This window comes from Tinamus guttatus, unplaced genomic scaffold (assembly GCF_059628265.1).
Source record: "Tinamus guttatus ecotype Peru unplaced genomic scaffold, ASM5962826v1 Tinamus_guttatus_pri_ptg000212l, whole genome shotgun sequence".
Taxonomy (NCBI): Eukaryota; Metazoa; Chordata; class Aves; order Tinamiformes; family Tinamidae; genus Tinamus; species Tinamus guttatus.
In genome coordinates this window covers 584,609-606,213 of record NW_028288746.1, presented here as the reverse complement: position 1 = coordinate 606,213, position 21,605 = coordinate 584,609, and the positions used below count along the sequence as shown (strand labels likewise).

The window sequence follows — 21,605 nt, the reverse complement described above, 5'->3', positions numbered from 1 at the left end:
GTACTGATACTGATTGTTATTTGGCCTTGAGTGATATGCGGGAGCCTTTGTCACCATCAGGATTTTATTGAAAGAAAAGGAAACAAATTTTGCAAACACAGAAGAATTAGTTCTAAATGCAAAGCAGAGAAACAGCCACCAAGACATGAAAATCAAAACAATATAAATTAAGACAGAAACTTTCTCTAGAAAGGAAGAAGGAAGTTCTTTTTCCATGTACCCTAAAATAAAGACCAGTTTCAGCATCAGTACCTGGAATGAATGAGTCACATCCACATATAAAAGATGCCTGAGATCTGCCTCACTGGATTTGTCCTGGTATATTCCTAGAAAGCTGAGAACATCTTCCCTATTGACTTTCAAGGTAGCTTCGACTTCCTGCTTCACCTGTGTGTTAAGAATGTAAGCAAACTTCATTGGGTATTATGACAGATAAGAGAAGCTATTGCCAAGTTGAGAATTATTACCCTGTGGCTCAAAATGAAAAATAAGCAAAGCAGAGAAAGAAAAGAACTGTATTTGGTAAGCAAGATGATTAGATTGGAAAGGACTCAGGGACCTAATCTTAACCTATGTTTGCTACTTATAATACTATTAATCTTTAACATCAGTTGAAAGAGAACTTTGCTTGTAGCATTTACCTGGTGAGATCTAAAGACCTATAAGCAAGCTAGGTCCGAAAAGACAATAAATTGCCAATTTATACAGACAGGTAATGAATCTCGTCTTCTAAATGAAATTTAGCATGAAATACACTCACCATTTGGTGACTTCGAGTTAAAATGCATATTTCAACATTTTTAGGTAACCACCTGTAGTTATAAGGATGAGCTAAACCAGCACAAATCTGAAAGTTTAAAAAAAGAAAGGAAATGCAAGGAATGTAAGATATGTACAGTAAATTACTAATTTTCTGTCCAGTTGGTTTTTGGTATGTCATATTCAAGGAAATTTTTGGACCAAGTCTTACTCACATAGGGGTTTTCAAGTTGGTAGCCAAGTGTCAAAGTCTGAACCAGTTCCTCCAGCTCATTTATCAAAGCTTTTGTCTCCAAAATGTAATGCTTTTGTATTTTGACGATGGTAAATGTCTCCTGGAGAAGGAAACTCTGTGGAACAAGGAGTTTAAATGGATGCCTGGAACAAAATAAGGAATGAACAAATGTAAAAGATTTGTAGGCAACCACAAAGAGAAAACAAAGCTCAGCTGAAACTCCAAAACTTTCAATTCCAAATGTGACTAGTATGACAGGTACTAAAGCAAAGCAGGTAGGACCAGGACCTACAAGAACTTAAGAGTGTAATTGTAATTACAGCTTCATATAAACTACACACATTTATTAGAATTTCTAGTGAAAATTCTTTATCCTGGATTCAGAAATGCTGGAGAGAGCATGCAAAAGGGTGCCAGACTTAATATACACACTTGGCCTTCTTGGCCAAAAGTTCATTTCACACAGGGACAGAATGTCCAGATACTCAGGGCAGCTTTGAAACTTTTAGCTAGCAAGGACATTTTCTGTTTCTGCATAAAGAACATGATGATAATTCTATGCAACATATGTTCAGCTAGTAAGTAGTAAATTGCTCAGAGAACTATATAAGTGCAACATGTTAGTTCTTCATTAAATACTTTTGTGCCTTTTCTTAGCTGCCTGGAAAAATGCAGTAATATTTACAGTTAGACACTGGACAACATTTATACATGTTAGGATACCTAGCACAGCTCTTCCTCTTCATTTTTCATTCACATACTTATTCCATTATGGAAAAGGCATCTCAGAGTTTTGTTTTATTTAGCTATCTCTAAGATGCAGAGCAGCTCCTAAGACAGCTCTGCACTCCTGTTCATCTTACTATGTCTTAAGGAAGCTGAGCTCTCCTCAGCAATGATCTGGATTTCTCAGGTCTGAGCATGCATGTTTAGGGAGGATTTCAAGATGTGTTTTGATAATAAGTCATGAAGGGAGAAATTCTGGTAGCCAATACCTAGAACCAGTGTACTCATTCTTACCAAAAAAAAAAAAACAACAACAACAACAAAAAACATTCTCACATGTAAATAAGAACATTTGTTATGTGTTTTAAGAGGGAAACATCTGGCTTTAGAATAGTTAGATCATTGCTAAGGAGTAGAAGAAAAGCATCTGACCCTCAGGGGTCAGACTGGGATTCTGGAACTTCTTAGCACTTAGTGTGGCCACGTCATATGTCCTGCTGTCCTCATGAAAGGAGGCTGTATTTTAAATAGGATTCCTAACACACTTGGCCACAGCACACAGAGTCTACTGCTCTTGACAACTTTTTAAATTATTATTTCAATAACAAGGGCAAAGGCTAAATAGATGCAGACAGTGGAGTCAGTGAGCTAGAGCAAGCTTAGACAAGAGAGTAGGATGCACAACTTTTGTGCATGTGGCACTTCAATTTTGTACATTTTTTTTCCATGGCCATCAATATGCATGCTGAATTACGCCAAAACATTCCTCAGAGTTAAAAACAAACAAACAAACAAACAACCCACCACCAACAACGACAAAAAAAAAAAAAAAAAAAAAAACAGCTACTGAACCTGAAATGGAGAGTTCCACGTTTCTGATAGAGCATCTTCTCCTTCTTCAGCTCTTCTAGCTGACCTTCAAACTGCAGCACAACAGGCAGACTTTGATGGTCTGTCCATACAGCCTTCACAGAAAAGTCTGCCTTTTTAGGCTGCAGCCCAAATCATGGGATCAGGAAAAGAAAGGACATTTGCATCAGATTTACTGGATTCATATTCAGAAATGACATAGCTTAGCAGGCTACAGTGAGACTGTCACTTCACAAAACTCCTGTCTACTCAAGGTCAAAATCCTGATCTCAGCTCACATAGGATCAAATGTGACATTAGTAGTAAACCACTCACTTCATGAGCAGACAGACAAATGCCCTATACTGTACAGCTTGAGCATAAAGTTCTGCAGTAAAAACTAGCTGTAGTTCTCATACCAAGACATTTGAACATTAAAACCAATTGAATTTTCAAAGCATAGAATGCTGTGACTAAAAAAACCAACTCTGTTTTGCTTTATTTTACATACTAAGAACTGACCAAAATATCTGACCAAAGTATCTCTTTAGATGACAAACTGTTGATTATCTAGTTATGCGCTAGAGACACCAAGCAAAGTAGAAATTATTTAAACACTCTGAAAGAGAGAGAGTAATGCAGGGGCTTAAATTACATATAACACCAACCTGTTAACATGCACACTTGCAAGTAATATGTGTTGATTCTGCAAGATGGCAGAATCTTCTAGGTCTGCATCAAAATATGAGTAATCACATCTACAGGTGTATTCTCAGTTCCATATTACCTCTCTGCCCTCTCCTCCCTGCATTTCTATCTGTAGGTGGCTTCCCAAACAGGTGAGAAGTGCTCGCAACAACACTGCACAATGCTGTTTACTTATTTATTTTAATGAAATTAGTTTAACTTTGCAGGTTGCCAAGACAGACAGAAATACAAGAATCATTAGAGGTTTTCAGGCCTGGACACTAAGCATGACCTTTCTCAGAAAGGTGGCAGACCTAAGAAACACAATGCCAGGTCAGAAAAATTACATTTGAACTTCTTCCTTACCACTAGTAGATTCTGATAGCTGGCTGTCAAATTAAATTCCTGTTTTGTACTCTTTATCTTAAAGCAGAAAAATTTGTCTCGTTCTTTATTCTCCATAAGAATCTCATTCTTCACAAACAGATTCCACACAGTTATCACTTCACTATAGCTATGCAGGACATTCCTCCCAAGGTGATTAAAAGTGGATGCCTGAAAAACAAAGAGAAACATGCTAGTCTGCCTGAGATAGGAGAGACCGAATCCCACTCTGGTAACAGCACAGTACAGGGCTGAAGAGAAGGCATTTTCTCAGAGAGGATCATTACAAGAACTACTAGAAATAGTGCACCAACATCTTGATTATTGAAAAAAAAAAAACTCAAAAAATGTTTATCTTGAGCCATTTGAGCAGGAGAGGGAGGGAGAGAGAGGGAGGGAGGGAGAGGGAGGGATTAAGTATTTGGAGAGAACTTTGTGAGAAACATTCTTGAATGAGAAAGAAAGAACCTATCAGCAATCTCACACTATGCCTGCACCAGTACTGATCTAACAAGGAAAAGCTGCAATTCAAAATAAAGGAACACCTGCAAGATCAACCTAAGCTGAAGGTGTACCACATAAGCAGCAGATTCTAATAAATATATAAATAAAATAAGTTCCTCTGCAGAAAATCTAGTGTACACAGTTATTGCACAGCAACTTCGATGAGGATTAAAATCTATATTTAATGGCATAAGCTATGAAAGACTCTATGAAAATCGAAACAGACAACCTTTCATTTTTTAGGACTACCTCCTAACCACTGAACCATTCAGTGTCCTATCAGGCAAGAATCTGATGCCTCACATTTAGCTGAATACTGTAGTCACTGGGCTCTTAATTAAGGGGGTTGGCTATTGCTCTTCACATTTCTTAAAAATCAAACAAAAGCAAAACCACACAACTCAGGTGTTTCACAACACTGGAAACACATTTTAAACATTTCTTAGGTGTTGGCCTGATTTGCCTACTTCTCCAAGGATTTTTCAGCTTAAATTCAGAACTTAGGAAGGCTAGTTATTTGGAGACACCTAGGCAGACCTCTCACACCATGCATTGGGTTCAGAGAGGGAAAGATCAGCTCCCGTTCCAGACAGGGACACAGCTTGAGGCCCTAACATTTATTCAAGTCAATAAATAGACCCTGATTGTGCTGGCAAGCCAAGGAGGCCCTGCAAGAAGCCAGTGTGGAGGAGGAACAGCATTTTGTCCAAGCTCAGCTAAACACAGGCATGGCAAGATACTGTCTTATTAACACACAGAGCAAGAGTTTCTCAAATAAATTACTTCACACAGTATGCTGAGCAAGGGTACACAAAGGGAAGCATCAGGGTACTAACCTGCAGATATGTGGTAGCTGGGGTGTAAATGTGAATTTTCCCTTCTTTTTCATTGCCTTGATCTTTACAAAATAGCTCCACTACAAGATCTTCAATAGAGACAATTTTCCTGGCTGTCACTTCCACAGTCAATAAATAGGCAGAAGGCTGAGGCTGAGTTAGTTTGTGAAATGCATATAGATATAGCCATGGTGTGTCTATATTTAACCCACCTGGAAAGAAGATAAATTAAATGTAAAGATAAGTGAGATTTCAAGCTATAAAATTTCTAATTCTGCAAGAAATGCGCTAAGAAGCTGGGTTTTGGAATGAGGGTAAAATGCCATTATCAGCCTATTCTCCTCCAACAGCCCAAATTCCCAGATGGGAATGAAATAGATGCTGGGAACCCATGCAATCCACAAAAAGGGCTCCTATTGAATGGAGTTTCATGAAGCCCAGTACTTGCAAGGTGCCAGTAGGGGGTTCCACTCTACAAGATAATATAGAACCTTTATTTGAACCCTGGTTCTACAAGTGTTAATCCCATGATTACAATAAAGGCTTTATCAAAGCATTTAGGCATATGGCAATTTAGAAAATAAATTCTGCAATACATTCAGTACATACATCCTTGGCAATTTTCAAGACAGCTGGACAAACCAGACCAGATGTGCCATACTATTAGCAACAGCCTTGCTTTGAGCAGCAAGATGGCCTAGACACCTCCAGGGTCTCTTCCAAGCCATATTGCTGTTATTTCTATGACACTCACATACAACCACTTCACAAAATCCCAGTAGCTTCTTTACATGCCTACTTTTCCAGCTAACTGGAACTGATTTGTACTTCACCTTCCCATTTCTTAACGTCATTTCTAGATGCATTTTTCCACTGCAGTCCGGCCACAAATGGCACGTGGTCATTACACTGCACCTTAAAGCTGGTACTACTCTGTGCATCACCCTGAGAACTATGCGAGTGCTGCAGCTGGGCTCTGTAATTCACCCGCTTGTCCAGGACTTGCACAGCAAACTGGAAAACAAGAGAAACAAATACAAATAAAAACTGGATCCCATCTTCAGTGCTGTGTAAGACAACACACACATGGAATTGGGAAGGTGACCACAAATGCCCCTGCTTTGTGTTGTTGCCATTTACTTTTTTGCTTTTCCTGCATGCTGACCAACTACAGATAGCCATTTCTTTAATAAGCATTTGTTATATCCACTAGGGATTTAAAAGGGAAAATTTCCAACATTTTTTGACCATTTACTTGGCTAAAAAATTAACCACGCTAGATCCAGTCCTCATCTTTCCACAAGACCACAGATAATATTCTATACTTACAGGCACTCCTTACGAGAAGAGCTCCATTAACTCTCAAGTTTACCACATCTGGATATTGTATTACTAACACATGGCACGGATCTCTATTTTTCCTTTGTTAAAGAGCAAGACCTTTTTTCTAAGATGTAACACAAAAACTACCACGATTACCTCCATGAAATAGTTGACTAGAAATGAACTGGAACTATTCTTAAATGCTTGGCTGATCAGAACTTTCTTCTTGTTGTTTACTTCATCCCAGTGTTTCCCATAGTTCACTTCCAGCTGTGAGGAAAGCCAAGATGCACTCGCTTCATGTTTCAGGTGAACCTAAAGAACGAAAATCCATCTCCCTTCTCTGCACCACGTCTTCTCTCTCACTCCATGCTGTTAATAATATTACTTTACATATCTATGAACATTTTCATAAACTCTCTGCAGAAATTCTGAGAATGGATACATTAAAAAATATCATCACTGGAGGCTCTGGTGACTTACAGTGTAAGTGAGAGCACAAATCAGCAAACTGATTTTGGTCTACACAGGAACGCAGAAGATCAAGACAGAAAAAGTTGATGAGAAGACCAATCCAAAAATGACACCCTGCTCTGCTGAAGCACCTCAGAAAAATGCACGAGTGATTTTGTCGGTATCTCTACCTTGTGATTGTAGGTTGGAGTTTGTGTGCAGCGAAATTCATGCCCAGCATCCAGTCTGTACACCTCATGTGCACCAGTTTCCCCTTCAATTGTTTGTCCTGTACTGCATTCATGAGGAAGCTTTTTTGCATCTCCTGTTTAAATTAAATCACAAAGTTATGTGATTTAATCACATAGTTAATCAGAGTTTACTTTTGGATAATGTAAACTTTATCAAAATCACCGAGCACTCAATTACAGCAATAATCTGTACATGTGTTCTGCAGTCTAAAGGCACTGAATAAATTCATTAAGACTGATACCAGGAGTGCTGTAATTGCAGCACCATGAAGTGTAGCTCAACAACTGTCCACAGTTTCTGCCCAAGATCTAGAAATATTTTACAGACTCAAGGCTGATATCGAAATGCAGTTTCTGTTTGAACTTATTTTCCAGCTAGCTGTCCAATCTACTGGCAATCAGTAACTTTGCACTGCAGACTGCAGACATGCTTTAGAGGGAAAATAACTGATATACGTTAGTAAAAACTAGGCTAGACATTAGAAACTCTGATTTTTTTCCACAAGCTGCACTTCTTCCTGAGAAGATCCATGTTATAAGCTTTACTGTAAGACTTTGGGTCTGTGTTTATTTCATTCTAAAAATTAAAATTGTTTCAAGTTTAAGAAATTGGAAACAGCTGGTCCATCTTAGGAAATAAATGAAAACGATTCAAATATTCGGGCTGATTTTGTTTACGAAAATCTAAAACTTTGCTTTTATTTACTCTGACCAATTTTCAGACTGTTTCCCTCACTTTTTCTGTGGGGGTTTAAAAAAAAAAAAAAAAACAAAAAAAAAAGGTAGGAGAAAAGATAGGAGAGGTTCATTCCTTAAAAGAATTTTACCCAGGTAAAGAGAGAATGTTACAGATTGATTACTGTCAACTTTTGCAACTTTCTTGGGCCTCATAATATTTGAAGATTTTCTGTTACCACTCTACCACTCAGCTCCTGACATCGTGACATTACATGAGAATCTCAGCTTTTATTAAAAATAGCCAAATCCAGTTAAAAAAAAAAAAAAAAAAAAAAAAAAAAGCAGCCCTCATGGTCGCTCAGAAAAGCTTAAAATAACGAATTTGGAGTTTTAACCACTGACTATATATATGTTTTTTAATCCAGTAGTTTTAAATGGAATTATTTTTGACTACCTCAGGTGGAATAGTTGCCAAACTGAAGATATATCAAGATGTGACTCAAGCTCCAAAAACATAATTGCAAAATAGCTTTTCTTATATACAAGCATCATTTATGATTGCTGTAAATGTTTGGGTGTCTGTTTGCATGTGTAAGATATTCTAATCAGTGTGCAATTTTCAGCAAAATGATAGGCCCTACCTGTGCTGGTTTAAGAAGATTCATATTGTATATACGTTCCCTGAATGTGCAATATCAGCTGCTGATCAGGACATGAACTTAAACATCTCCCACATTTTTAAGCAGGTTTGTCTAATAAAATTAATAGAGTTTATATGTTATGGTTAAACACAGCTAATTATTTTCTGGAAACATTCCCTCACAGTTTTAAGTGAATGTATGCACTTGTTCATCTGCACAAACATCTGGGAATATGAATTAATTAGGGGAAAATCTTAATACGTGGATTCAGAGAGCAAAGTTTATCCTAGTGGAAAGAGAAATTCAATCTAGGCCTCTGACCACACAGATTAAAAACGTAATCCTTCTTTTTAAGAGAGGGTCCTGGTCATACAGCTTGCAGAAGAATCAGAGACAAACAAAATGCTTTTTCTCATTGTCAATGTACCTTGGAATCCATATTTTATCCTCAAAGCATGTGACCACAAGCTCTGACGTTGTTGGAGAAGACTGCTGGCATGAGCTCCAAGAACACCTGGAATGTGAGTCACCCCTTCAAGCAAGTACTGCTTCAGCTTATCATCCAGCTTCTTTTCCAGAAACACTATGAAAAAAGTAGAGTAGAGCATGCAGAGGTAACACACCAAGGTCTTTGTGTTTGCACATTAGTTAGCAAAAAAAATACTCCAGGGATAAAAAGCCTATGTGACCAGTCTCATCCCATCTAACTGAAGAATCCCATGAAATCTTGGCAAGCTCTCCCTATAACAACCAAAAAAGATGGAACATGTTCAGTCTTACTCTACTTACACTAATGCTAATGGTCAGCTCAGATACTGCCTGTAGTTTCCTGACAGAAATCTAACCAAAGAGACTAACCCTTTTAATTAACTAGGGCAGATGTAGAGATCTGCAACTTCTACATTAAGCTGGCAAAGATGTGGCCTTTGTAAAGGAAGAACTGATGCAGCCTCATCCTCAGAGTTCTTGTTCTATAATTTCCATCAGTACTAATATACATTTCAGAAAAAAATTATCAAGAACAATCATCTCAAAAAGCAATCTTATTGATTTGAAAGGGATTCTAGGAACACATGTCCAAAACAAGGACATGTTCTTCAGACAGACTTCCAGAACTCACATTTATATGGCAAATACTTATTGTTCTCCAACCTGAAAGAAATACTGCATCCTTCAATAAATTCTTCAGGGATACTGAGAACACTATCTTCTTGCCAAGTTGTTTTGTGATGTTTCCTGACAGAATGATGGGGCTGCCTTTTCTCATCAGCTTTACCTCTAGCTGGGTCACATATCTCTGTTCTCCACTCAGCATGTGCAAATCTGTCATTCCCTAAAAACAAAGAAAAATAGGAATCCAAACAAAAACATCCCCACAAAAATCCTAACTGTTACTCAACAGTGCAGGTTCATTAAGTTTGGATAAATCAATCCTACAGATGGGGGCACTTGGAGAATTAAATGAGGAAAGCGGGAAGAAAAGAAAAAAAGCTTTTTCTATATACCTCCAAAAAACATAAAATTTTCTGTTAACAAAAAGGGGGAGGAAGGATGGCTTTATTTTTCCAATTATACAAAAACCGTAGCAGTGTGAGATTATTTCCTTCATCTCCCACTGACTTCCTGTGACTGAAATCACCAAAAATGTTACAACACCGAGGAAAAAAAGTACACAGTGTTATTGAAAACACTGGCTGTCTAGTAGGAAACTAGAGTTAGGTTGGACTAGATGCAAATCCAATACTCTGCAAGGCTAAATTGTGCTTAGGTTTGTAATCATGCTGAAAACAAGAAGACTTTAATGACTTAACACTGGAACCAACCCAAAGGTTTTCAACAACATCTGAATATGACAAAATTGTCTGAAATTACATGCAGATGCCACATCTTAAATCTTTTAAAACCCAGTAATTTAGATTCAAATACATACTGGCAGATCATCTCAAAATAACTAATAAAGAGAACTGATTATTTCTCTGATGGGTTATTCACACAGACACTTTTCAATACATGTGTATCTCATTGGCTTTCTTTCGGAATTGTTTTTGGGTGTTTATATCGAAGCATTCATCATATCACGAAAATATTCGGACTGAAAACATACCTTAACATAGTATACATCTTGGTCATCTACTATCAGCTCCAGGTGTCCCATTTGTGAATTTTGCAAATACTCAGCTTTCCCTTAGAGAAAAATAAAACTGTTTACTTTTTCCTGGACATATATAATTCACTAATACTTAATAAAAATGTATCCCCATACACTAGTTGCTATTTCTGTGAACGATATAATTCTGCAACAATATAAAAATGTAATAAATCTTAGAACAAAGGAGAAAAAAAGTGGAATACAGATTACAAAGGAGTTAAAGCATCCTCAGAATACACATCTAATTTTGAAAGAATGTGCCAAAGTGTGAAGAGGCAACCAAGCTGTCTCCAAGAAAAAGAATTCTGAACGGAAAAAAGTCTCTATTTTTGATTTGGAAAAATACAAACAAACAAACAAACAAACAAAAAAATCAGTCTGACTTCAGCAGACTCCTGATTGAACTCAAGTTCTCCTAATTGACATTAACTTCTTAGTTGGAAAACCTACCATCTATCTCGATTTTTTTCTTCGGTTGTGTCAGTTTGATCCTGATTTTCTTCTGTGGGACATTAAAATTTAGGTCAACACCAACATCCCTTTTCAAGTCTGACTTTGGAGTCCCAATGAAGAAGTGAAGGACAGCTTCACTTGGGATCCAAGAATCCTCCTGAAAGAAGAAAGGACAATGACATCTGTGATGGGTACAGAATGTGCAAAACGGCGTCTGTCAGACTGAATTACACTGCATAATCTCAAACATCTTCACTGCTACCATTTTTTTTTCACGCCTCAACTTTTAGAACTTTACAGCAGCCAATCTCTTTTTCTCCCGATCTCAATCTGTGTTTTCCATTCTCCGTATAGAGCCTCTTTTGTAAAACTCTGTTTGAACACGTGGGATGTCACAGCAGCCTGAACTCATCTTGAGGTTATGGTGAATCCTGCCAAAATTCAGGCAAATTCAGCATGCTTTCTGTTATAAATGTAAGCTCTACAGTTCAGGCTTAAGTCACAAGCATTTTCAGCATTTTCTTTAAGGTTCAACTCTTTACAGTTCTTTCTTTAAGGTCATAAAAGTCAATGTTTCTCATAAATCAGGAGATTATAACACTACAATATTAATCTTAGAATTCAAACCATAAGAAATGCATTGGACAGACATAAGAAGTTATGAATTAATATAAGGAAAAATAATTAGATAAGCATTTCTTAAAATACAAAAGGGAGATGATACATGTTGCATTTCCATGAACAAACTATATGAACTTGCAATAAACCGATAAACGACAGACAACACTGTACAACAGTCAGAGCACAACTATACAGTCCAAAAATTCTGGGCCAGCCATTGAAAGTCTCTGTACTCCTCTTCAATCCAAAAAAATGATTCTAGACATTCAGAGCCTCCCCTTGCTGCCATCTCCACACCCACACACCAACTGCAGTCTGCAGTTTCAATTAACTGCATGAAATCTGGAAGGAGAAAGTGTAAGGGGAAGAACTTGGAAACAGCACCACAAAGCAAAGCTCCATTCATCTGGCCTAAATGACAGCAGCAGTTGCAACATCTCCATCAATAGCTTCTTCTAACAAAAAAGCAGTTAGGTTAGAAACATAAAACTCTCTTTATCTTCTTACACACCATGTGACACCAAATACACACAACGTGACACATCTTAAGCTTCCTTACAATTTCCTACTGGACAGGCAGATGTGAGTCTTTGCTTTGGTTCTGTTTAAAACATAAGGTTATTGAAGGACAGAATGATCAGTTTGGTGCTTCACACCTTCTTTCTTTTTGCAGTTTCCCCACAAACGCTTTCAGGTCAACCAGTTCAAAGGCAACATCAAAAGAGTAAAGCAGGAGCTCCAGAAACTGTCCCCTTCTGTGTCATTTTACTTGTGTATCATTTTAGAAAAAGCCATAAATTCTTGCTGTCCTCTGCAGAAGGTTTAAATAAAACAAACAAAAAACCACTCCTTCCACTTGAACTTAATTAGTTATTTCGTTTCAGTTGTTAAGGTGGTTGATGAAAATAGATTTTAAGGAGTTTTGTTCGTTAAGGTGGTTGATGTAAATAGATTTTGAGGGGTTTTGTTTTTTTGTCACAGACAGAAACAAGTCAAAGTGAGAGCTCTCTCAGTTTTACCTAAGCAACTTAATATTCCTATGTATCTCTCTTGTATGCAGGTAGTAATATTTATTCAGCATCAGTATTTTTTTCCTAAATTTTTTCTCACTGTAATTGGAATGGAAATAACAACAGTGTAGACCTTGAAAATTAGCTCAGACACATACATGGTACAGAGATTTACCATTCTTTTATCAGTGTAAATAAATTAAAAATAACAAGTGAAGTGAAGCATGGCACAATAAAGAATTACCTGAGGAATATAGTTATATGCAGCTTCCACAAGGTATTGCTGCAGGCCTCTGTCTTGCTTATCCAATGTGACAGCCACTCTCAGAGGTCCAGTGAAGGGGAAGGACAAAGCACTGGCTGAGTCGGGATACAGCACTGAAGAGCACAGCTGCCAGCCAATAACCTTGGACACTGATGGAACATAACAGTTAGACATGCAGGGAGCACAAAAATACATGCACAAACCACATAATGAGCACTGAAGACTCATCAGAAGAAATAGGAAACCAGAAGAAATGCTATTCTGTAAAACAATCTCTGTTGTGGTTTAGCTCTGGCCCCTTATTTCAGAATTAAGCTTTCTAAGACAAATATGATACCTAGACTCACCTTCTTCCCTAGTGCAAGATCTGGTTTCTGTGTGGTCTGGGAAGACATCAATATCTTCTGCCTCATCCACCATTGTGAAGTAGAGTTTAGAACTACAACCAAGATGTCAAACACTCACTTTAAAATGGTTATGCTAAAACTAGGGCAAGTTTTAAAAGAAGTCCTCGGCTGCCATCTATTTCTAAATGAGAAATACAAGAAAAGTGACATTCTGCTAAGGTCATTCTACAGCTCCATGAATCAATATTGATTTTTATTTGTAATTTCCATGTTTAATCTGACACTCTTACGATACGGTTCCAAAAGGCTTCACAATTAGCTATAGATCTCTTTGCTCTAAGCAGTTTGCCGTGATCAGATTAGACTAATTCCACTGGTTTCTATACATTTTCCTTAGAATATGATATGGATATCAATCTTGCTCCAAACCATAAACTCTTCCGGAACTTCACTGAACTGCTTGTACAAGGACCATGGTTTCTGCCTTGCTGGAAGCAAAATGGCTACTAAAATATATTCTACTGACAGTTACTTTTTCAAACAATGTGAAATACAGTTTTGTAATTATTTTGATTTTCTGCCCTCAGCTGAAGAGTTATCAAAACTAAACCCAAGCTTTTCCAGCATTCCCATGACTAAGGCCTTCCACATCATAACTTTCCCAGTTTAACCACACACAAAAGGGCAAAAGACTAGTGGAGGGGTTTGTAATCCAGTTCATCAGGAGATTTAAACTTCAGTGATGGCCTGTGGCGCTCTCTGTTCAAGCCCTCCTCCTTTAAACCATTTCAGTTTTTACTGTGTTTATTCAGGTGACAGTTATCAGATCCATGACCTGCTACTATGGATATAGAAAGACATGTTGACTCCATTATCGGAAAAAAAAAAAAAAAAAGCCTGATGTAAATCCTAAACATAAAGAACCACAGCTGCAAATAATACTAATTGAAAAATGACTTAAAAATGAAAAAAAAAAAAAAGTTGGGCCTAAAAATGAACCACTATGTTGAAGTATATAATTTAACGTAGCCAACATTTTACTAAAATCCTAAAATGAACAGAGAAAAAGAAAAATGGCTTAGTTTGGCACTTATTCTTTAAAAGATGAATAGTCTGTCATCCGTCTCAACTCACAAAACAAACAAAATCACATCACCAAGTTTCCCAGGGTGCTAAAGGGAAGGGATGGTTTAAATGGTTTAAAGTCCACAGTCTTTTAGCTCTTAAGATTTTCCTAGACTGAATATCCTACAGCTTCAAATCAAGAGAAATAGAGGAACAGCAATGCTTATACTGCAAACACTTCATTAATCCACTGTCACGTCTTGAGAGGCACGTGGTTCGTTACAGTGTGTCATCTATCAAATTTAGGAATGCAAAGAGCAGAGAGAGCTGGCAGAAAGCTAAAAAGTCCAGCTTGTATCAACACAAGCAACTCATCTGCTTAACATCTGGCAGTTGCTGAGGTGCTAAAAGCTTTCACTAACATTGGAGAATCTAAATAAAAATGCACTAGGAGGGTATGAGCGCAACACTAAATCGCAGTCCAGCTTACTGCAGTGTTTTGCTAAATGCCATTCTGTATTTCTTTTTGCTAAATACCACCTGTGGAAACAATGCCAAGTTTTCACCCCATCATTTTAATATTCTAAAGTGGACACTAAACTTTCACAAATAACCCTGACATTCAGTAAGGTACAAGAGGAGAGTATGATAAATTAATTTATGTCTTTAATTGTCAGGTTTTGATTTGACCATTTGGCTTCATTGGAAGGATTCATTTATGGTAAAACAATGTAAAATGCACAGAATAATTTCCACTTCCTTTCTTCAGAATTGCAGATTTGGACTATGAGTCAGACTGAAAGAGTTTGTTTCCTGATAAAATATTTCAGCACTATTAATAAACCTGCCAGTGAAGCTGTGATTGAAGCTTTTCATGGTTACTATTTGCAGGAAGATGTCCTTGTTTCATCTTACCTGAAATTAATTATCTCCATAGATTCTTCTGGAGTGTTCAAAAACACTTTGAGCTCTTTCCCCTTTTTAACCTGGATTCCCCCATCAAGGCTAGTAGTCGTCCTTGCTCCTGTTTCCCAACGTAGCCCAGCTTTTCCCAGAGTCCCCACAGTACCCATTTGGGCAGAAATCTGGATAAATGCACTGTTGAAAGATGCAGAGGCACACTCTTCTATAAAAGCACTTTCTTTCTAAGCACTTGATTTAAATTACAGGCTCCTTACCCTCTCAAATAAACGCGTAACACTTGATGCTTTACAAAATAAAACACTAACATCAAAATCATTATGAATATTTTGTTTCAAACACTAATTGAAAACATTCTATGGATATATATGCAGTTTTTAAAATTGATTGCTGCAAAAGCAAGTGTTATGAGAGATGCTCTGAGTAATGGATTTGAACCCAAGCTTAAGCAGAGAAAATTAGGGAACTGAGTGACTTAGCATAAGTTCATTTTTAGTTATATTGCACTGAGCAAAGGTTCCTAAACAATTCGGTATGTGTAAAAGCTACTATAGTAAGTAAGTAAGGAAACGTAAGGTTAAACCATCAGCTGGTTTGTGAGTTCATAACTGCACGTCTGGTGCTAAAGTCCCTGTTGCAGGTGAAGCAATTTGAAAGATGGCCTGTATGCAAACATGCAGGAAGCTGACCTAGGGACTGGGGAGAATGACCTGGGGACCTAGGGACTGGGGAGAACGGTCAGCTTAAAGCAGGACTGGAAATCACAGCAAGGGAGAGTTTAAAATCAGACAGGCAGGACAGGCAACTGCTGCTTTCCTTGCAGCACAGCAACCATTCAGCAATATACGCCTGGAAACTGCTGACTTCTTCAGAAATTTCCTAACCAATTATAATTGATATCACCACAGAAATTGCATATCAGGAACTGCTGCTTAATGGCAGGAATACGTGGAAGTGACACATTTCCAGCTGCTATTACCTTGGCTTGATATATCCATTTACAAAGAAATTTGATCGTTGTTTAAAATCCACATTCCCTTTGACTTTTACATTGGTTGCTGCTGAGACATTGACAGCCAGTTGAACAGGAAAACCAGAAATTGCTGAAAATTGCAGTTCTTCAGTGGCCAAACTCAGTCTTTTATTAAACTGAACTTCTTGTCCCTGTGGTAAAAATAGCAAACAAACAAAATGCATAAAATATACTTTTTCATGCTTTTGCATGCAAGATTTTTTTCCCAAAACTATGTATTGCATTTCTGTTCCCTCAATGTATTTTTAACTGAGCTGATTGTGGAAAAAAGCAAGAAAGTAGCCCAAAGACTGTGTCTGACCAGGGCATGAGCTTAGACACCGGTCCCTTCCTGGTTAATAAAAGGAATTATTTTGGACTTACGCATGCAGACTTTTGAACAACAAGAGATAAGAACCATCAGACAATAGACCAAGTCCTTGACTCATAAACTGTAATGTTATTCAAAGCACAATTTACCCAATGTTATTTAAATCCAACATACGCCAGTCTTTTAAAGTTATGTTTAGAGAAAAAATACTCTGCATCTTCTACATATCTGCCAAAAAGTAGTTTCTCAAAGAGCAGAAAGGTTCCTTTTACCTTCAGAAGTTTGACAGCCAGCTCAGCCAGATTTAAAGAATAATGTTTCAGCTGCTTTCTTAAATCTGCACAATCCAAGAAGCTAAGTTCATTTCCAAAGATCTTTATACTTAGTTCACATTTCAGCTCCTTCTTCCTCACCATTCTCTCAGTGAACTGGCATGTGGTAAAGATATAAATCAGAAAGATTTACAGGAAGTTTACATTCAACTCCTTTCAGACCTATAACAAACAACTCCATCACTGCTGCTTATGCTATTAGCAAACACATTTCAGGCTCCTCTTGATAAATATTTCTAGTCCATTTAAGACCCTGGATTAATATTTGTCCTTAATAGTTAACCTTTAGCTTCATATCACACAAACTGGCTTTCACTTAACACAGGTACCTTGTCTTCCTAAAATGATTCAGGAAAATGCTAATCTCACGCATAAACAGATTACCCACAATCTTGAAAGATACAGGGCAATATATTTTCCACTCTTATGCCATTATGGACACACAATTGCTAAGCAAACGCATAAAGAGGCAAAATTTAAATTTTCACTCCTTATAATCCATACAAGAGTCATACACCATGGCCCATGGGACATGAGTTTAAGGTGTAACAAGAAACACTAGAAGAGAGATAAACCCTAAGAAGAAAGATAGACTAAAAAAAAAAAAACCAAAAGAAATCATGGCTTCCAACTTTTGTAGAAAAAGAGTTAAAATTACTTCAAGAGTTAAAGTCAATTCCCACACAAATTCCCTGTCATATACATGGAACATGGCTCCTGCCAGCATTGGTCTGTTCTTTGGTCAATGCACAAAGGGTCAACATAACACTTGACAGAAAAACCCCCAAATATTGGCAACACATTCCCCTGACAGAGTCACTTTCCCAAGACAAGTCTTCCTGAAAAAAGAAGACTTGGCTTTTCCTGGTTTTGTATTTTGTGCAGCTATGCTGTATGAGTGGGGAAAGTACACTTTCTACAGAGCATTAAGGAATGCTAGATGGAGCTAGATGGAGCTCTAAGGTTAACTGGGAAACATCATGTTTTATCCCAACATCTACAGAATTCGTTACCTTCTTCACTAACTCCTTCATCTTAGTGTACTTTCTACCAGGACAAGTGTGGTTAGCTCTTCTTGGCTTTGGCCTGCCAGCCTCAGTCACAAGATGATCCCCATAGCTGTACCGCTGCGAAGCGAGCTTCCTCCGCTTGACCCTTCCTGCTGTCTTCACTGGGTTTGCTGACTTGGGCTTTCTTTCATTGGTGTTTGCAAAAAAATAGTCACTGAAAGTAGCTTTTTGTCCCAAAACCTTCTTCATGAGGACTTCTGCATTCTCTAACCGCACACCCACCTAGAAGAAGCAATACAGTGTTCAAAATTCAACTAAAAATACATCAAGGGTGTAACCTCTAGCTTTGTGCAGGAACAAAGATTTACCATACAAGCTAAGAGCAGTTTATAAAATTTAGTATCCTACCCCATGCAGCATGCAATACTGGGTATTTCAGTATTAGCTATTTTCCTAGTTTGTTGATCATGTGAAACTCAGTATAGAAGAAAAATCCTTTCTTAATCTCATAACAATTCATGCACACCATCAGGGAACATCTGAGATGACACACACAGTATTTTGGTTGTATGTTAAACTAAGGTAAAACAAGAATGCATCCATTGTACAGAACAAGCTTCTGAGATTCCTCGTTGCAAGCAGGTCATTTAATTATCCCAGGCATGAGACAAGGGGACTAATACTGTGAGTTCCAGCAGCTATGAATGACTCTCCCTCTCATAGTAAAGGGGCAGTGTATCCAAGTCAATCCAGTTTCCATTGAAGTCAAATGATGGAATCCTGCTGACTTGTAAACAACAGACAGATCAGGGTTCTCAGAAGCTAGCAACACAGAATTTTATTTTTATTTTAATTGGAAACTACAGTTGAATATAATTCCCTAGGCTTGTCTACAGTACTATCAGAGTGAAAGTGGTTTGAACATATGTGCATTAAACAAGTAATCTTCCAGTCAATCAGAAGGCAATTTTGCAATAGCACTGAAATATATACTTGGTTAAGGGACTGTAATGGGAATTGTGGGATTATTAAAAACACCACCACCACACACACAAAAAAACAGAACTTGCCTCCAGCAGATTGACAGCCTGCCCCATAAGGTGAACAGTCAAGTTTGTCACAACTGATCGTGGTAGAAAAGATGTAGGTGAAAAGACCACTGACACTTCCATATTTGCACCTGCACCAGCTGCAATATAAAATATCAGATGTTGGTCATTTGGAGATCAGGTCTTCTCATACACCTGTTCAAAATCCATCATTCTATTCTTTGCAAAATTGCAAATTTGTCCATTAAAAAGGCAATTTAATATGCCCATTAAGAAGATGGTAAATAAATAATACCCCCTTTTGGCTGAATGTTTTAACTTTTTAGTATAACAAAGCCTTTAATAAGCATACTGTCTTACTAACACTAGGAAGGAGAATTTACATCAAAAGAAAACAAACAAACAAAAAACATCCCCAAAACACAAAAATAGCTTCACATTTTCCACTCTCACAAGAGACAAGTTGCATGCTGTTTGGCTTGCTGGTGTTGCTTTCGTATGCTCTAAACAAGATCAGAGCAAGATCAAGTCTACATTTGCACATTTTTTTCTGAAGTCATTAAGATAAGATGTAATAGACAAGGAAAGCAACATAGGTTTTTAATCACGCATATTCTACAAAGCATCAAGTTTTAGAACCGCACATGCCTGTGTGGAATGTGACATCTGAATAGGAGGAGTATTTCCATGACTCCCAGTCAAAATCTTTGCCAAGGATGTCATCAGGAATGGCATCGCGAAGGTGCTCCTTCAACGGGTCCTCTGTCTCCAGAAGCTGGGAGAGATGACTCCAAACAAAGGAACCCACTTCAATTGGACAAAGAAAAGCATTTGGAAATGAGAGAAAAAAAATAATGAATTTTTAAAACAGATGCAAGGGACCATTTTATTCACACCAGAATTAATCTAAACCATTCCTTTGACTGCAAGGGACTTTGCTCATTTTCAAGAGCATTAAAATCAGTTTGATGCATCCTTATCATTCCCATAATCAACTTCATATTGTCTTTTTGCTTTCCAATATGGCATGTGAGGGGCAATTCTCTCCTTAATTTCATTTATCACATTTATAGTTCTCAATTAACTAGGCAAGGGTAAGTAAGGCTCACTGTTTTCTTCAAGTACTTCACTGTTTGTGAAGGGTCTATGTTAAATTCGAGTGAGGGCTTCAAATAAAGACACAACACTACTGCACAAAGCAGAGGCAGGCTGCACAGCTAACACACATTTAGGAGCCTGAATGATAAAGTGGATGGGGCTGTAAGAGCCACTCTAAAAATTTCTAAAGAACATGAGCAAGCTCAGTGAATTTTCAGATTCTTGTAACTTGACCGGAACTGGAAGGATTTCATAGAGTCTTAGATCTCTCTCTTAAGGTAGGACTCTCACATTTGCCAAATCTCAAGTGCCTTCTTCAAAGAACAGATGCAACAGAATTCTTTAAAAAAATGGTTTTAAACTTTCATGTTGGCAGCATCACTCATTTTTTTGCTACTAAAAATCTCTAATTCAGTATAATGAACTGTTTAAAAAAAAGTCTAAGATAGACAGCAAGCACATAAGTATCTTGCAATCGACATCAAAGACTATAAGCAACTGTACACAAAGCTGCTTATCATCAGGTATTCAGCAACTTTAAACATAAGACAGTTGCACTAAACAGATCTCCTGCATAAATTTTGGCATGTGATTTATCAGTTCTCTGGGAACTCACTAACGGATATGGAATTACAGAGAGAAAACTGGCAATAGAGGTTCTTTCTGGAACAGACTGCCCAGAGAGGTTGTGGAGTCTCCTTCTCTGGAGATCTTCCAAACCCGCTTGGACACAGTCCTGTGCCACGTGCTCTGGGTGACCCTGCGTGTGCAGGGGGTTGGACTAGATGACCTCTAGAGGTCCCTTCCAGCCTTAAGCATTCTATGATTCTGTGATTTACATGCAGCAAACAAACCATACTCGTACACAGAACCATCTGCACTGTGCAGCCCATGAGGATTTCCAAACAAAAAGCACAAGCAGTTATACTGTTGAGTTCCAGATTAATCCTCCTGCAAGATGATGTGTCGGTCATAGCTTGGCTGCATATGGGCTGCTCAGAGGGGTCTACATATTCCATGTGCTTTGAAATCTGTTTCTCGAAGGGAGAGTTATTTCTCCCTGTAGATAACAAATGTCAGGCTCCAGTGCTAATTCAAAGCACACACCACTAAATAGAAATCTCTTTTCCACAAAACAAATTATTTTTTCCATACTATTTTTGTGAACAAGGTGACTAAAAGCTAGCATGTGCTCTATATCTTAAAGAACACTCGTTAGACAGAAGTCTATTATGCACATTACATAGGTGGTACATCAAACCAAAGAAAAGAAAACATCAAGATTCAGGGATACTGTGTTAAATTGGAAGGTTTAAGACTTCAGTGATTGCTTGCTAACCTTGACTCGATGTTTCCTTTTGCAAAGTCTTTTGTACTTGTTTAAATAATTCTTCACTTGGACATTTCATTGCTATGTAGTAAGAAGCAATCCTTGTTTCTACTTCATCACTGGTTGCTTGATAAAGCTGAACTAATACAGCATTCTAAGAGAAAAAGAAAAAAATAGATTACAGAGAAAGAAAAACAGGATTATGGCATTTGCTCTCCTGAAATACTTCACGCATGCACTTCAGGGTATTACTCGGGTTTCATCTCTGAAAAAATGAGACATTGTT

The 21,605-nt window shown here is 37.7% G+C and overlaps 1 protein-coding gene across 1 annotated transcript in view; it reads right to left on the bottom strand.

The window, feature by feature from the left end:
* Nucleotides 1–21,605, bottom strand: part of APOLTP (apolipoprotein lipid transfer particle homolog) — a 76,894-nt gene that overhangs the window by 34,548 nt on the left and 20,741 nt on the right. The window contains exons 13-34 of the mRNA XM_088524604.1: nt 21,329–21,473; nt 19,540–19,698; nt 18,913–19,031; nt 17,846–18,124; nt 16,773–16,928; nt 16,137–16,321; nt 15,152–15,334; nt 13,172–13,263; nt 12,804–12,973; nt 10,926–11,085; nt 10,431–10,510; nt 9,479–9,659; nt 8,754–8,909; nt 6,948–7,081; nt 6,460–6,618; nt 5,814–5,994; nt 4,981–5,192; nt 3,623–3,811; nt 2,573–2,712; nt 975–1,137; nt 755–847; nt 253–381 (exon numbers count right to left, since the gene is read on the bottom strand). Coding sequence (XP_088380730.1) covers nt 253–381; nt 755–847; nt 975–1,137; nt 2,573–2,712; nt 3,623–3,811; nt 4,981–5,192; nt 5,814–5,994; nt 6,460–6,618; nt 6,948–7,081; nt 8,754–8,909; nt 9,479–9,659; nt 10,431–10,510; nt 10,926–11,085; nt 12,804–12,973; nt 13,172–13,263; nt 15,152–15,334; nt 16,137–16,321; nt 16,773–16,928; nt 17,846–18,124; nt 18,913–19,031; nt 19,540–19,698; nt 21,329–21,473 — 3,465 coding nt within the window. The remainder of the gene's footprint in view (nt 1–252; nt 382–754; nt 848–974; nt 1,138–2,572; nt 2,713–3,622; nt 3,812–4,980; nt 5,193–5,813; nt 5,995–6,459; nt 6,619–6,947; nt 7,082–8,753; nt 8,910–9,478; nt 9,660–10,430; nt 10,511–10,925; nt 11,086–12,803; nt 12,974–13,171; nt 13,264–15,151; nt 15,335–16,136; nt 16,322–16,772; nt 16,929–17,845; nt 18,125–18,912; nt 19,032–19,539; nt 19,699–21,328; nt 21,474–21,605) is intronic.